General features: G+C 47.7%; 1 protein-coding gene across 1 annotated transcript; it reads right to left on the bottom strand.

Moving 5' to 3' along the window:
* Positions 1–15,308: 15,308 nt before the first annotated feature.
* Positions 15,309–15,795, bottom strand: LOC123099495 (cortical cell-delineating protein; the record flags this gene model as incomplete). The annotated part of the gene is given in 1 exon segment (XM_044521643.1): positions 15,309–15,795. A coding segment is annotated over 1 exon segment (269 nt), but the record flags the coding sequence as incomplete, so codon positions are not given.
* Between the last annotated feature and the right edge of the window lie 531 nt (positions 15,796–16,326).

Genomic DNA, 16,326 nt, shown 5'->3' with positions numbered 1-16,326 from the left:
AGATGCTTGCACCAGCCCATAGATTGAGCGCTGGAGCTTGCATACTTTGTTAGCATTCTTAGGATCGACAAAACCTTCCGGCTGCATCATATACAACTCTTCCTTAAGGAAGCCGTTAAGGAATGCCGTTTTGACGTCCATCTGCCATATCTCATAATCATAGTATGCGGCAATTGCTAACATGATTCGGACGGACTTCAGCTTCGCTACGGGTGAGAAAGTCTCATCGTAGTCAACCCCTTGAACTTGTCGATAACCCTTAGCGACAAGTCGAGCCTTATAGATGGTCACATTACCATCCGCGTCTGTCTTCTTCTTAAAGATCCATTTGTTTTCTATGGCTCGCCGATCATCGGGCAAGTCAGTCAAAGTCCATACTTCGTTTTCATACATGGATCCTATCTCGGATTTCATGGCTTCTAGCCATTTGTCGGAATCCGGGCCCGCCATCGCTTCTTCATAGTTCGAAGGTTCACCGTTGTCTAACAACATGATTTCCAGGACAGGGTTGCCGTACCACTCTGGTGCGGAACGTGTCCTTGTGGACCTACGAAGTTCAGTAGTAACTTGATCCGAAGCTTCATGATCATCATCATTAACTTCCTCCCCAGTCGGTGTAGGCACCACAGGAACATCTTCCCGCGCTGCGCTACTTTCCGGTTCGGAAGGGGTGACTATCACCTCATCAAGTTCCACTTTCCTCCCACTCAATTCTTTCGAGAGAAACTCCTTCTCCAGAAAGGACCCGTTCTTGGCAACGAAGATCTTGCCTTCGGATCTGAGGTAGAAGGTATACCCAATAGTTTCCTTAGGGTATCCTATGAAGACGCATTTCTCCGACTTGGGTTCGAGCTTTTCAGGTTGAAGTTTCTTGACATAAGCATCGCATCCCCAAACTTTTAGAAACGACAGCTTAGGTTTCTTCCCAAACCATAATTCATACGGTGTCGTCTCAACGGATTTCGACGGAGCCCTATTTAAAGTGAATGCGGCAGTCTCTAAAGCATAGCCCCAAAATGAGAGCGGTAAATCGGTAAGAGACATCATAGATCGCACCATATCCAATAGAGTGCGATTACGACGTTCGGACACACCGTTTCGCTGAGGTGTTCCAGGCGGCGTGAGTTGTGAAACGATTCCACATTTCCTTAAGTGCGCACCAAATTCGTGACTTAAATATTCTCCACCACGATCTGATCGTAAGAATTTTATTTTCTGTCACGTTGATTCTCAACCTCACTCTGAAATTCCTTGAACTTTTCAAAGGTTTCAGACTTGTGTTTCATTAGGTAGACATACCCATATCTACTTAAGTCATCAGTGAGAGTGAGAACATAACGATATCCTCCGCGAGCCTCAACACTCATTGGACCGCACACATCGGTATGTATGATTTCCAATAAGTTGGTTGCTCGCTCCATTGTTCCGGAGAACGGAGTCTTGGTCATCTTACCCATGAGGCATGGTTCGCACGTGTCAAATGATTCGTAATCAAGAGACTCCAAAAGTCCATCTGCATGGAGCTTCTTCATGCGCTTGACACCAATGTGACCAAGGCGGCAGTGCCACAAGTATGTGGGACTATCGTTATCAACTTTACATCTTTTGGTATTCACACTATGAATATGTGTAACATCACGTTCGAGATTCATCAAGAATAAACCATTGACCAGCGGGGCATGACCATAAAACATATCTCTCAAATAAATAGAACAACCATTATTCTCGGATTTAAATGAGTAGCCATCTCGAATTAAACGAGATCCAGATACAATGTTCATGCTCAAAGCTGGCACTAAATAACAATTATTGAGGTTTAAAACTAATCCCGTAGGTAGATGCAGAGGTAGCGTGCCGACGGCGATCACATCGACCTTGGAACCATTCCCGACGCGCATCGTCACCTCGTCCTTTGCCAGTCTCCGTTTATTCCGCAGTTCCTGTTTTGAGTTACAAATATGAGCAACCGCACCGGTATCAAATACCCAGGAGCTACTACGAGTACTGGTAAGGTACACATCAATTACATGTATATCACATATACCTTTGGTGTTGCCGGCCTTCTTGTCCGCTAAGTATTTGGGGCAGTTCCGCTTCCAGTGACCACTTCCCTTGCAATAAAAGCACTCAGTCTCAGGCTTGGGTCCATTCTTTGACTTCTTCCCGGTAACTGGCTTACCGGGCGCGGCAACTCCCTTGCCGTCCTTCTTGAAGTTCTTCTTACCCTTGCCCTTCTTGAACTTAGTGGTTTTATTCACCATCAACACTTGATGTTCTTTTCTGATCTCCACCTCCGCTGATTTCAGCATTGAATATACCTCAGGAATGGTCTTTTCCATCCCTTGCATATTGAAGTTCATCACAAAGCTCTTGTAGCTTGGTGGAAGCGACTGAAGGATTCTGTCAATGACCGCGTCATCCGGGAGATTAACTCCCAGCTGAGACAAGCGGTTGTGCAACCCAGACATTCTGAGTATGTGCTCACTAACAGAACTATTCTCCTCCATTTTACAGCTGAAGAACTTGTCGGAGACTTCATATCTCTCGACCCGGGCATGAGCTTGGAAAACCATTTTCAGCTCCTCGAACATCTCATATGCTCCATGTTTCTCAAAACGCTTTTGGAGACCCGGTTCTAAGCTGTAAAGCATGCCGCACTGAACGAGGGAGTAATCATCAGCACGTGATTGCCAAGCGTTCATAACGTCTTGGTTCTCTGGGATTGGTGCTTCACCTAGCGGTGCTTCTAGGACATAATCTTTCTTGGCAGCTATGAGGATGATCCTCAGGTTCCGGACCCAGTCCGTATAGTTACTGCCATCATCTTTCAGCTTGGTTTTCTCTAGGAACGCGTTGAAGTTGAGGACAACGTGGGCCATTTGATCTACAAGACATAGTGTAAAGATTTTAGACTAAGTTCATGATAATTAAGTTCATCTAATCAAATTACTCAATGAACTCCCACTCAGATAGACATCCCTCTAGTCATCTAAGTGAAACATGATCCGAGTTAACTAGGCCGTGTCCGATCATCACGTGAGACGGACTAGTCAAGATCGGTGAACATCTCCATGTTGATCGTATCTTCTATACGACTCATGCTCGACCTTTCGGTCCTCCGTGTTCCGAGGCCATGTCTGTACATGCTAGGCTCGTCAAGTCAACCTAAGTGTATTGCGTGTGTTCCGAGGCCATGTCTGTACATGCTAGGCTCGTCAACACCCGTTGTATGCGAACGTTAGAATCTATCACACCCGATCATCACGTGGTGCTTCGAAACAACGAACCTTCGCAACGGTGCACAGTTAGGGGGAACACTTTCTTGAAATTATCATAAGGGATCATCTTACTTACTACCGTCGTTCTAAGCAAATAAGATGCAAAACATGATAAACATCACATGCAATCAAATAGTGACATGATATGGCCAATATCATTTTGCTCCTTTGATCTCCATCTTCGGGGCACCATGATCATCTTCGTCACCGGCATGACACCATGATCTCCATCATCATGATCTCCATCATTGTGTCTTCATGAAGTTGTCACGCCAACGATTACTTCTACTTCTATGGCTAACGCGTTTAGCAATAAAGTAAAGTAATTTACATGGCGTTATTCAATGACACGCAGGTCATACAAAATAATAAAGACAACTCCTATGGCTCCTGCCGGTTGTCATACTCATCGACATGCAAGTCGTGATTCCTATTACAAGAATATGATCAATCTCATACATCACATATATCATTCATCACATCTTCTGGCCATATCACATCACATAGCACATGCTGCAAAAACAAGTTAGACGTCCTCTAATTGTTGTTGCAAGTTTTTACGTGGCTTGTAAGGTTTCTAGCAAGAACGTTTCTTACCTACGTAAAACCACAACGTGATTTGCCAATTTCTATTTACCCTTCATAAGGACCCTTTTCATCGAATCCGTTCCGACTAAAGTAGGAGAGACAGACACCCGCTAGCCACCTTATGCAACTAGTGCATGTCAGTCGGTGGAACCTGTCTCACGTAAGCGTACGTGTAAGGTCGGTCCGGGCCGCTTCATCCCACAATACCGCCGAAACAAGATAAGACTAGTAGCGGCAAGAAGAATTGGCAACATCAACGCCCACAACTGCTTTGTGTTCCACTCGTGCATAGTAACTACGCATAGGCCTGGCTCATGATGCCACTGTTGGGGATCGTAGCAGAATTTTAAAATTTTCCTACGCTCACCAAGATCCATCTATGGAGTATACTAGCAACGAGGGGAAAGGAGTGCATCTACATACCCTTGTAGATCGCGAGCGGAAGCGTTCCAATGAACGTGGTTGATGGAGTCGTACTCACCGTGATCCAAATCACCGATGACCGAGTACCGAACGGACGGCACCTCCGCGTTCAACACACGTACGGTGCAGCGACGTCTCCTCCTTCTTGATCCAGCAAGGGGGAAGGAGAGGTTGATGGAGATCCAGCAGCACGACGGCGTGGTGGTGGATGTAGCGGGATCTCGGCAGGGCTTCGCTGAGCTTCTGCGAGAGGGAGAGGTGTTGCAGGGGAGGAGGGAGGCGCCCAAGGCTGTTGTATTGCTGCCCTCCCTCCCCCCTTTATATAGGCCCCCTGGGAAGGGGGGCGCCGGCCAAGACCCATCTAGAGGGGGGGGGGGCGGCGGCCAAGGGGGGTAACTTACCCCCCAAGTCAAGTGGGGCGCCCCCCCACCCTAGGGTTTCCAACCCTAGGCGCAGGGGGGAGGCCCATGGGGGGCGCCCCAGCCCACTAAGGGCTGGTTCCCTTCCCACTTCAGCCCATGGGGCCCTCCGGGATAGGTGGCCCACCCGGTGGACCCCCGGGACCCTTCCGGTGGTCCCGGTACAATACCGGTGACCCCCGAAACTTTCCCGGTGGCCGAAACTGGACTTCCTATATATAATTCTTCACCTCCGGACCATTCCGGAACTCCTCGTGACGTCCGGGATCTCATCCGGGACTCCGAACAACTTTCGGGTTTCCGCATACTCATATCTCTACAACCCTAGCGTCACCGAACCTTAAGTGTGTAGACCCTACGGGTTCGGGAGACATGCAGACATGACCGAGACGCCTCTCCGGTCAATAACCAACAGCGGGATCTGGATACCCATGTTGGCTCCCACATGTTCCACGATGATCTCATCGGATGAACCACGATGTCGAGGATTCAATCAATCCCGTATACAATTCCCTTTGTCAATCGGTATGTTACTTGCCCGAGATTCAATCGTCGGTATCCCAATACCTTGTTCAATCTCGTTACCGGCAAGTCTCTTTACTCGTACCGCAATGCATGATCCCATGACTAACGCCTTAGTCACATTGAGCTCATTATGATGATGCATTACCGAGTGGGCCCAGAGATACCTCTCCGTCATACGGAGTGACAAATCCCAGTCTCGATCCGTGCCAACCCAACAGACACTTTCGGAGATACCCGTAGTGTACCTTTATAGTCACCCAGTTACGTTGTGACGTTTGGCACACCCAAGGCACTCCTACGGTATCCGGGAGTTGCACGATCTCATGGTCTAAGGAAAAGATACTTGACATTGGAAAAGCTCTAGCAAACGAACTACACGATCTTTGAGCTATGCTTAGGATTGGGTCTTGTCCATCACATCATTCTCCTAATGATGTGATCCCGTTATCAATGACATCCAATGTCCATAGTCAGGAAACCATGACTATCTGTTTGATCAACGAGCTAGTCAACTAGAGGCTTACTAGGGACACGTTGTGGTCTATGTATTCACACGTGTATTACGATTTCCGGATAACACAGTTATAGCATGAACAATAGACAATTACCATGAACAAAGAAATATAATAATAATCATTTATTATTGCCTCTAGGGCATATTTCCAACAGAACCTCCTCATGCAGCATATCCCGAACCGTTGCCGTGATGTCTTTGATAGACAGAAACAGCTTCCCACTAGTCTTCGCCATGTGAAGTAGATCTGCGGACGGGAAAACCACCAAGAAGTCATTGTCACCTACCTGTGTCACTTGCCAATCCCAAGTCCCAGTCACCATGTGCCTTAGCTCTTGCTTGAGGATGCGCAGGTTTCGCCTCCCAGGCTCTGCAGAGAGAATGGCCGCGTTCTCGATCCGGGCATCCACTGGCAGCTCGGCCTCGGCTTCCTCATCAAACTCAAGGCAGAAAAAGCCCTCGCCGGAGATGGCGCTACCCATGATCTGCAGATGCAGTTGACGACCCCTCGTCGGGCAGTGAGCAGACGCGTGTCCCTCCTCCTTACAAAGCACGCACAGGGGCTGGAACTTGCACTTGGATTGAAAATGCCCTAGACGGCCGCACTTGAAGCACTCAACGTCGGGCGCCTCTTCCACCGGGATGGGCTCCTCTGCCGTGCCCTTGGACGAAGAAGGGAGCGCCACCGCTAATGGATCTGTGGGCGCCCGAGGTTTCTTGGCCATCAGGTCACCATGGCCCCCACCACAGTTCAGATGCGCCTCCGGCTTCCTCTCAAGCCCGCGCCGCCTCTGGTTGACCTTCTTCTTCTTCTTGCGTTCTAGAAGCTGGATCCACCACGGGGGAGGAGGACCCCAATCCCCCTCGCGCCCGCCCTGGTCACGAGATCCGCCGCGCTCAGCTCTGACCTCATGAGCATCAGAGCGCTCCCGCATCGCGCGCTTCGCCTTGTCTCGCAGCTCGTGCTCCCTGCGCCTTTCCGCCTCCGGATCTAAGATCTCCATGGGTTGCTTTTCAGCTCGTCGGTCTCCCATCACCACCGCCGCGAAGGATTTGAGGAGAGGGGGAGGAGGTGGAGAGATCTTGAGGGTGCGGGCGGAGTGAGCGAGGCGCCGCACCTCACGAGAAGTGGCTGGAAACCCTGAATGAGGGTCCAGATAGCCTCGCCTCATCCATTTATAGCCGGTGACCGGTCGCGCGGCAGGCCGAGTCGCCACGGGCCGCGGTGGCCCATGAGGAATCGCACCCAGGTCCGTCCCCAGCCCCTGCCCAACAGATGGGCCTGACGCGTGTCCTGGATTGCCAACCGGACCAGGCCCAATGACAGCGCCCGGCCCAACCGGTCCAACCCTAGGCACCGGAGGGGACCGCGACTGCTCCCGATCGCACGACGCCACCGGCGGCGGCATAGGGGGAGATGAGGCAGGCAGGCGAGGCCAGTCCTCCCTGGACGGCGCTGTCCTGTCCGCCACCAAGCTCGCCGCCGTCATGGATCTGATGTTCCGAGCCGCTCCCGACACATCACCCGAGCCCGCGCCCGCACTCCCCTCCGGCGAAGGTTGCCAGATGCACAAGGCCGTGGCCCTGGAGCCTCGACCTCCCGGCGCAAAGCGCCGCCCGTGCCCCGCGCCCAGACCGCACGCCTCAGCCGCGAAGGCCACGAAATCGCCGACCGACGGCCCCGCCGGCACCGCACACAGTCACCGCTCAGACTCCTCCCCTGCATCTTCGTCTTCAGAGACTTCCTCCGACAAAGCCCAGAGCCAGTTGCGGCGGGCCCCAGCCCCCGCCGCCGGCGAGCCAGCACTCCCCACCGCCACGCTCACCTAGGGGGAACCCGCACTGTGGCGAACCAAGGTCCATTCCGCCGGTGCAGCCTCGCCCGACGCGCGCACCGCCGCAGGCACGCAGTCGCCTACGCAGTCGCCTGTCCGTATGCCTAACGGCTCGCTCATTTCGAGCCCTTCTCCAAAAACTCAACACTTATCCTGCAACTTTGCCCGCCCAGTGTCGCAGCGAGTGTGAACTCCAAGGCAGTGCGTTGAACGTGCACTATGGCGCACACGTGTGGTGCTGTCGGCCAACATCACAGTCTATATGCATCTCCTTGATATTTCAAGAGCAACTTTAGCAGAGTCGTCATATCGGCCCGATCGACTAACAGCCGCTCGTACGATGATTTTTTGGTTGAAACAATCAGTATATATAGCCGAATCACCGTCGCGTGCTCGGTCGGCATGTTTTTTTGAAGGTTGGTACAAATCGAATCCACAAGTATACATTGTGAGATCATTGGTCGAGTTTTCCCTAATTTTTTCATGTATACATTGTGAGATCATTTAAGTGTTGTAGGTTAGGTTTGCAATTACCGAGAGTCATGCTTGTTTCTGGAACAATGATTGCTTGGGAAAGATCATGGCATGGTGTTTAATCCTATACAACATGATCATTGAGGATGAGGGGAAAACATCCGTAGCCAACGACTATGAACATATGAGCACAACTGTCAAGCCTCATAGGCACGGAAATCGCATCTAGACATCTCTTGAGGCATACTGAAAGATAGAGATGGAGATTTCTTGAGGCATACTGAGACCCTCTATACACGGTTTGAAGGTTGTGGGTATGGCGACTCTGATAGAGTTGTTCTAATTCCATCACACTTCTTATGCTTTATTAGACAAGTCTATCAGATTTCCTAAACCAGCTCTAGTAAACAACAAAATATATGATGTGTTGAGGATGTCACCGTCCTATTTCAACACATGATTTCCGTCAAACATGCCTCCCACAGGAGATCTCTCCCGCCCACACCGCACTCCAGCCACTGGTTGTCGCCCCGCCACCCCACTCTGAGCCCCGCGTGTTCTTTGGTTAGCCTTTGCTAACATCCCCCCCACCCCCCGCCGTGGTTCTCCTCCAGCCTTTCCTCGCAGGCTCAACCGCTGCCGAGGTCAATTTCTTCATTAACATGATCCCTAGAGGTAATTTAAGTTCGAATTTCTATATTCTATTTGTATACAACTTGTGTTTTGTGTAGATGACGTGGATTGTACAAATTGTATACATGAGATCGATTGTGAAAGATTTTCGAGGATTCTTTGACCTTGGATTATTATGACGATGGTTTGTTCAAAGGCGGTGACTTGGAGGAGGTTGCTTAATGATTGCTCAATGGGAGGTAAATGGAAGCAAGAAGAGGAAGCATCCATGGTCATGATTGGGCCTTCAAAGAAATCAAGGCCAGGGCAACTTCAACAATCAACCTCAATTCGCAACTCTGAACTAGTTTCTTAGCAACCAGCCCAAGACTTTCAGCTTCTGCGCCGAGCCTCTCGATGCTGACGATTGGCTCGTCTATATTGACAAGCACTTCGAAAGCAGCAATGTCTGGCGTGAGGACTACGTCAAGTTCCCTACTTTCCAACTCAAGAATCAAGCGGAAGATTGGTGGCAGCAGTACAAGGACTCCAGAGGGGGACGAGTGGTCAGCTGGACCGATTTCTGTCATGATTCCAGAGCTCACCATATTCCAACAAGTGTGACTGAAGGCATGCACAAGAAATTCAGAAATCTCAAGCAAGGAAGTATGTCCGTCTATGAATATAACTCTGAGTCCGAGAGGCTTGCTCGATATGCCAAGCAAGATGTTCCCGATGAGAAGAGTAAAATTTACCAGTTCAGGGTGGCCTCAGAGAGGACCTTCAGCTCGCTCTTATTCTCTCGGAGCCGATTGAGTTTGACCAGTTTTACAACATGGCTCTCAAGCAAGAAATAACGTAGATCAAGTTCAAAGCTTCTAAGAAGAGACTCAGAGATGCCACTCAGTCTACCACGAGATTCACATGTTCATGTCGAGCTCACTCTACATCCTGGTTGACACGTACGTGTGCAATTCATATTTAAACAGATGTGGCGCCAAGATCACGCGATCACTTATGATAGTGTGGACTATAGTCTATTCTATCCAACATGGGTTCAGATAAAAAGTAGTTATACCAAACTTTTATACATATTAATTTATTCCATTGTAGTACAATCTCAACTGAAATACTTTGTTCTACCATTTAGTTTAATTTGCAAAATTAAAAGAATGTAAGGTTGCTAAAGTTTCTTACACATGCACTTCTATATAACCCTAACACTTGTCCTTAAAAAGTTAACTTGCGCCGCTCTAAATTTAAATTGCAGCTTGTATCAAAAGTTAAGTAAAATTTCTCTTTTCAAGGCATAACTATGGAGTGGATCTTTACTTAAACCGAAATCCTTTAAATATGAGGAAAGTAAAATAAAAGGGACAAATACCCCCTACATAGGTTTGTAGTGTATGATTAGTTACAAGCAAATAGAGATTTCTAGAGTACATAAGATATTTATTTGAATCTCAACATCTAATTTTTGTCATTGAATGCTTCCTCTCTGTTAGGAAGTTGTTGGGCCCCAAGTCACAAGTTTATAGAAAGCAACAACTTTTCCTCAAGTCAACGACCTAAAGGTTTATCGAACGAGTAGGAGCGCTTGAACTGATCGGACGATGCGGAGAGCCCCTGAGAAGCTCCCGTGGCACGCCTTTGCAGAACGGGCGAACGGAAGGCAGGCTCACCCTCGAAGGCCCCTAGGAGGCGGGTACTCTAGCATTCTTTATAGGAGTAATATCCATGAACATTATTGAGTCTTAAAGCCACTTTTAGCCCTAAAAAATGAGCAGGTTAACGAAGATCATGTTGAGAATTAGTGGTAGCTACATGGCCATTAGTTTGTGCTTCTTGAACATGTTTATTGTTGTATTACCCTCTTTCCAATCTATTCAATGCACTCCTTAAATTTTTTTGCAAGAGAAACTTCCAATCTATTCATTGTGCTTCTTAAAAAAATTGCATGAGAAACTTCCAATCTATTCATATTCAATCATGATAGTCATAGGGAACACTGGATGTAAAAAAATAGGACCTGGTTCATGGACCATCTGGCGACGACCACGAGTATTGAAGTGAGACTAAGGCACGTCATCATCAACGCTCCTCCTTCACCGAAGCAGGGCAAACTTTGTGATAATATACAATCAAAAAGTAGCCATGCTAAGGTCGCACAGGACCAGAGCATTGACCATCGTCGATGAAGAGAGTCATAGATTGGAGTCATGTGAGCTCCAAAATAATTTGAACCCAAAACATGAGCCAAGTTAACGATTTTGAGGGAAAACACAAACTATTATTCTTCTAGGTATTGCTACACATATGCTAAGTAGTAGTCTCGGACAAAGGAAATTTTTCACTTGAACTTCATTGGGATCCAACCAAATATCTTGAAAATTCAAAAAATAATTTCAATTTGTGCGCACTACCTAAAAAAAGATAGCTATTTCAGTATGTCCGAAATTAGTGAAATTTCGGTCAGATTACACTGAAAGTGAAAACCATGCATATTTTTTTTGATAAAGGACGTTTTTATTAACTCAAAACGTAGCATTAAGAAGATACAAATCATGATGAGTAACACCTGGCCTCTGCATAGTTATGATGCACCCAGCCTAACACAAATAGTCCGAGAAAAAAAAAGATGACATATAGGGACTAGTGGAGTCAAATAAGACCGTCACTATGCCTATGTTGAAGGATGTGATGGGCCGATACGGAGGTTATGCTGCTACCCATGCTGGGAAAAAACCTCCATGGCCACTCGCTCCAATTGCGTACACACCGCCTTGAACAGCGGTTGGAACTCCGTACGATGAAGCATAGACCACATATGAAGCGATTGCGTACAACGGAAAATAACCTGCAAAGGAGAAGAGTTTTTGTCATTAAAAATCAAATCATTTCTACATAGCCAAAGCGACCATAATAAGGCATACGCTCTCACACTTATTAGTGTTTGAATCTATAAGGAATACCGTCCAGCCAGTGGCCAAAAATATTGGCAACACCTATGGACGGATAAAGATTAGACGCTATTTGGATGATTGACCACGTAGAACGCGCAAACTTGCACTGGAAAAAGAGGTGTCGGATTGTCTCGTCATGAGTACAAAAGCCACACTTCTTGCTTCCATGCCAGTTGCGACGGGCGAGGTTATCTCTGGTTAGTACCACTCCCTTCCGAAGATACCACATGAAGATCTTAACTTTCAGTGGACTCTTCGATCTCCAGATTTTCTTGTTATTGTCCACCGGGACATCTGAATGCGTGAGCGCACGATACATCGAGTCGACTGTGAAGGACCCAGATGCAGTGAGGTTCCAGCGGAACATATCTCGTCCTTGTGTAAAATTAATCGTATCCAATTGGGACAAAAGATGTTGCCATGACACAAGACGGGGGCCAATCAAATCTCGCCTGAAAGAAATATCTAGTGGAAAGGAACTGAGCACCTGCGCAAGAGTTTCATTCTTATCGCGAACAATGCGGTGCAAAGCTGGATATTGTTCCTGGAGACTGGCATTGCCTAGCCAGATGTCCTCCCAGAAACGAATCTCAGACCCGTCTTTAATCGCGAAAGGTCCAAAGCGGAAAAGATGTTTCTTTGCCGCCATTAGAACTGCCCAAAAGTGTGGATCACCAGGTTTCCAGTAGGCCTGAGACACAACTTTTTGGCATAGATACTTGTTGCGCAATAGGATTTGCCAAACACCGTCCTCAGTAAGAAGTCTGAACAACCATTTACTAAGTAAGGCAGCATTCTTGACTTGCAGGTCATGAATGGCAAGGCCACCTTGGTCTTTAGGCCTATAAACCACGCTCCATTTTGCGAGTCTGTATTTTTATTTTCATTGTCTCCTTGCCAAAAGAATCTGGATCTGAAATAATCCAGTCTTTGCAAGACCCCTCTTGGGAGTTGGAAAAAAGAAAGCATATAGAGAACCATGCTTGTGAGAACAGAGTTGATTAAGACCAGTCGTCCTCTAACAGAGAGCAACTTGCCTTTCCAACTGCTCAATCGTTTCTCTAAATGCTCCTCTACATGTTTCCACTCCGCAATTGAGACAACGGTAATGAATCGGAATTCCCAAATATTTAATTGGGAATTGGCCTTGTGCACAATCAAACAGGTCAGTATAATCAGCCGCCGCCTCACTGGCTTCTCCAAAGCAGAACAATTCACCTTTATGGAAGTTAATTTTAAGGCCCGACATTTGCTCAAATGCCGAAAGCAAGAGTTTCAGGTTTCGAGCCTTGACTAGGTCATGTTCCATAAAAAGAATTGTATCATTGGCATATTGCAAAATGGAGAGGCCACCATCCACTAGGTGTGGCACTACTCCTACAATCTGACCGTCCTGCTTAGCACGCTCAATCAGAACCGCCAACATATCAGCAACAATGTTAAATTACATTGGGGACATCGAATCGCCCTGGCGTAGTCCTTTTTTTGTTTGCAAGTAATGGCCTACATCATCATTTACTTTGACGGCCACACTACCTCCAGTAACAAAATTTTGGATCGACTCGCGCCATTTATCAAAAAATCCTTTCATTCTTAGGGCCTATTGAAGGAAGCACCATTTGACCTTATCATAGGCCTTTTCAAAATCAATCTTGAGAACTACTCCACTCATGTTTTTCCGGTGAATCTCATGAACGGTCTCATGTAGGATCACTACTCCATTGAGTATATTTCTTCCTTGCATGAAAGCAGTTTGAGATGGTCGGACGACATGGTCTGCAACCGTGTTGAGCCGATTAGTGGCCACTTTGTTGAAAATCTTGAAGCTAACATTAAGGAGACATATGGGTCGATATTGCTGAATCCGCTCAGCCTCCTTAATTTTCGGCAGCAACACAATTTCACCAAAATTAAGCCTAAAAAGCTCAAGTCGGCCGGCATGAACACAATTGAACAACTCCAAAAGGTCAGTCTTGATGACTTCCCAAAAATTCTGATAGAACTCTGCGGGGAATCCATTGGGGACTGGAGCTTTGTTAAGTTCCACCTGGAACACCGCAGCTTTCACCTCCTCCGAGAATGGTGTCGTAAGGATATTATTTTCTTCTGCCGAGACTTGTGGAATATCATCTGACCGGGTCTCATCAAGGTAAAATTCCCTTCATCTTGCGCCCCGAAAAGAGACTTGTAGTATTTAGTGATATAATTTTTGAGCTCCACCTGACCTTCGATCCGCCCCTCATCTTGTTGAAGAGAGAAGATACACTTCTTCCCATGTCGCCCATTGGCAACCAATTGAAAGTATCGTGTATTATTGTCTCCCTTCAAAATAAAGTCAGCTTTTGATCGTGGTAATATTTGATTTCCTCTTCTCGCAAAAGACATGCGATCTTCTCGTTGGATTGATTTTTTAGTTCAATCTCTTGTTGCGACAAGATGCGAGTCTCTGCGATTTTATCAAGGTCATCAATGATGACGGAGAGACGTTATTTTTCTTTTTTGTACAAACCATTGGTGCGGTTCACCCATCCAGAGGTATACCACCTGATGGCCCTAATTTTCAAGTTCCATCTCTGAATAGGCGTATGACCAATGGCGGGCCTCTCCCATACATTCTTGATTATATCTCCAAAGTCATCCCTGTGCAACCATCCCAATTCAAACTTGAAAGGGCGGCGCGTAGATGTGCTTGTAGAGTTAGTATCGAGAATGATGGGCGCATGATCTGATGATGCCTTGATACGCTCAAGGGCCCGTACAATTACCAGAGGATATTTTAACTCCCATTCGGTATCCATGAGTACCCTGTCGAGTTTCTCATATGTCGGCACAGATCGGTTATTGGCCCAAGTGAATTGCCGCCCCGACATACTGGCTTCCCGAAGATTGAAACTGGCAATCACAACATTGAACAGGAAAGGCCAGTGACTATCAAAACGGTCATTATTTTTCTCTTCCTTGTATCTAAGGATATTAAAGTCCCCTCCAATAAGCATTGCATATGGGTTATCCTTAGCCAGGTTCACGAATTCCCGAAGGAAAGCGGACTTATGCTCATCTTGGGCAGCCCCATAGAGTGCGACCAGGCTCCATGTAAAATTATCAGCCTTGTTTCATAGGTGGAACTTGATGTGAAATTCACCAGTCGAAAAGGCCAACAAATCCATGGTTATGGTCTGTATCCCAGATAGGATTCCTCCCGACCTTTCATGTGCTGATAGGGAATGCCATGTGTAGTCGAAACCACCTGATAGGTGATCGAGGACATTCGCATGGAAGTCACACTTACCAGCCTCGGAAATTGCCACAAAATCCAGCCCATGTTCTCTTACACAATCATCGACGTGTTTATGTTTAGCCAAGTCTGAAAGACCTCTGCTATTCCAAAACATGCCTCTCATGTGGAAACTCGGGTCGGGGTGGAAATCTTCGCCTTCTTGAGCGGTTTTTGTTTCTTTCTTTCTCGAGGAATGAGATTTAGATTTACGCAAAGACGCCGTGAAGTCGCAAAACATGGACCCGGTCTTGCATCATCCAATCCAATCTTGGTGACCTCACCAACCAAGTGAGAGATAAGCGGACCAACATATGTGACATCCGTCTCATCCTCCTATGAATAGAGAGAAGATCATATTTATGCTTGGACATACACGGGAGAAATTAGCAGTCACTTGCAGTTGACAAACTGGAGGAACGTTTATTATTTGCAGTAAAACACAAACAACTCTGCGATTTCCCTTTGGGATGTTCATCGACATGCCAATCAACGAAACATCCACGGATACAACAACAAATCTATGGCACACATGAGAAGGTAAATTAAGCACACCAATGTACGTACGTAGGTAGGAGTAGTATGCATGCATGTTTTTTTTAAATCAGCTATGTTGGGACTTCACGAGCATTTGGAGCCGGCTGCGGTTGCGTTCCGGCCGCAGTAGTTGAGGACGAGGGGGATGTCGAGCGGCAGGTTGATGGGGATGCCGATGACGCTGAGCTTGATGGCGGCGCAGAGGCAGGCGGCGACGTCGAGCTTGACGAGCTGCCCGATCATCGGGCAGCACTGCTGGTTGGCCGGCACGTTGATCTTGAGCTTGAGCAGCACCAGCACGTCGGCGCACACCTTGAGGTCGGCCAGCGCGTTCGTCGGGCACGGGTTGCGGCTCTGGCCGCGGACGCCGGCGACCAGGAGGAGGTTGAGCGCCAGGAAGAGCGCCGGGAAACAAGCGGTGGACTTGGACGCCATTGCTTCTTTGCAGTGCGGGAGTGGAAGTGCACGTACGTACGTAGTGGTGCTCTGGGTTGTAGCTTAGGTCGCAGGGCGTGGGATGGCTCTTCCGGCATGGCTGTGTGGAGCATTTATAGTCAAATTTATCTACGTGAGTGGGTCTGATTGATGGCCGGTGGTGGTGGAATAAGAGGTGTCCCAGGAGATATTTCGCTGGCAGCTCGTAGTGGAGGTATTTTGGTGGCAGCTCGTAGTGGCGTGTGTGTGAACGTAAGACGGGTAGCGGCGGCGCGTTTTGCAAAACACTGACATCCACCCAACGCGCCATTGCCTCCATATACATGTAACGCTAGCTGATCCTTGAGTTTCTGCAGACGGAGTGCTGGCTAGCTGCTATATTGTGGAACTTTACAACTCAACGAGCACCATGTACGTGCCAAGACAGGCCGGAACGTCCACTATTGTCA

The sequence above is a fragment of the Triticum aestivum genome, chromosome 4D (genome assembly GCF_018294505.1).
Source record: "Triticum aestivum cultivar Chinese Spring chromosome 4D, IWGSC CS RefSeq v2.1, whole genome shotgun sequence".
Classification (NCBI taxonomy): Eukaryota; Viridiplantae; Streptophyta; class Magnoliopsida; order Poales; family Poaceae; genus Triticum; species Triticum aestivum.
This window is presented reverse-complemented; position numbering and strand designations above follow the sequence as displayed.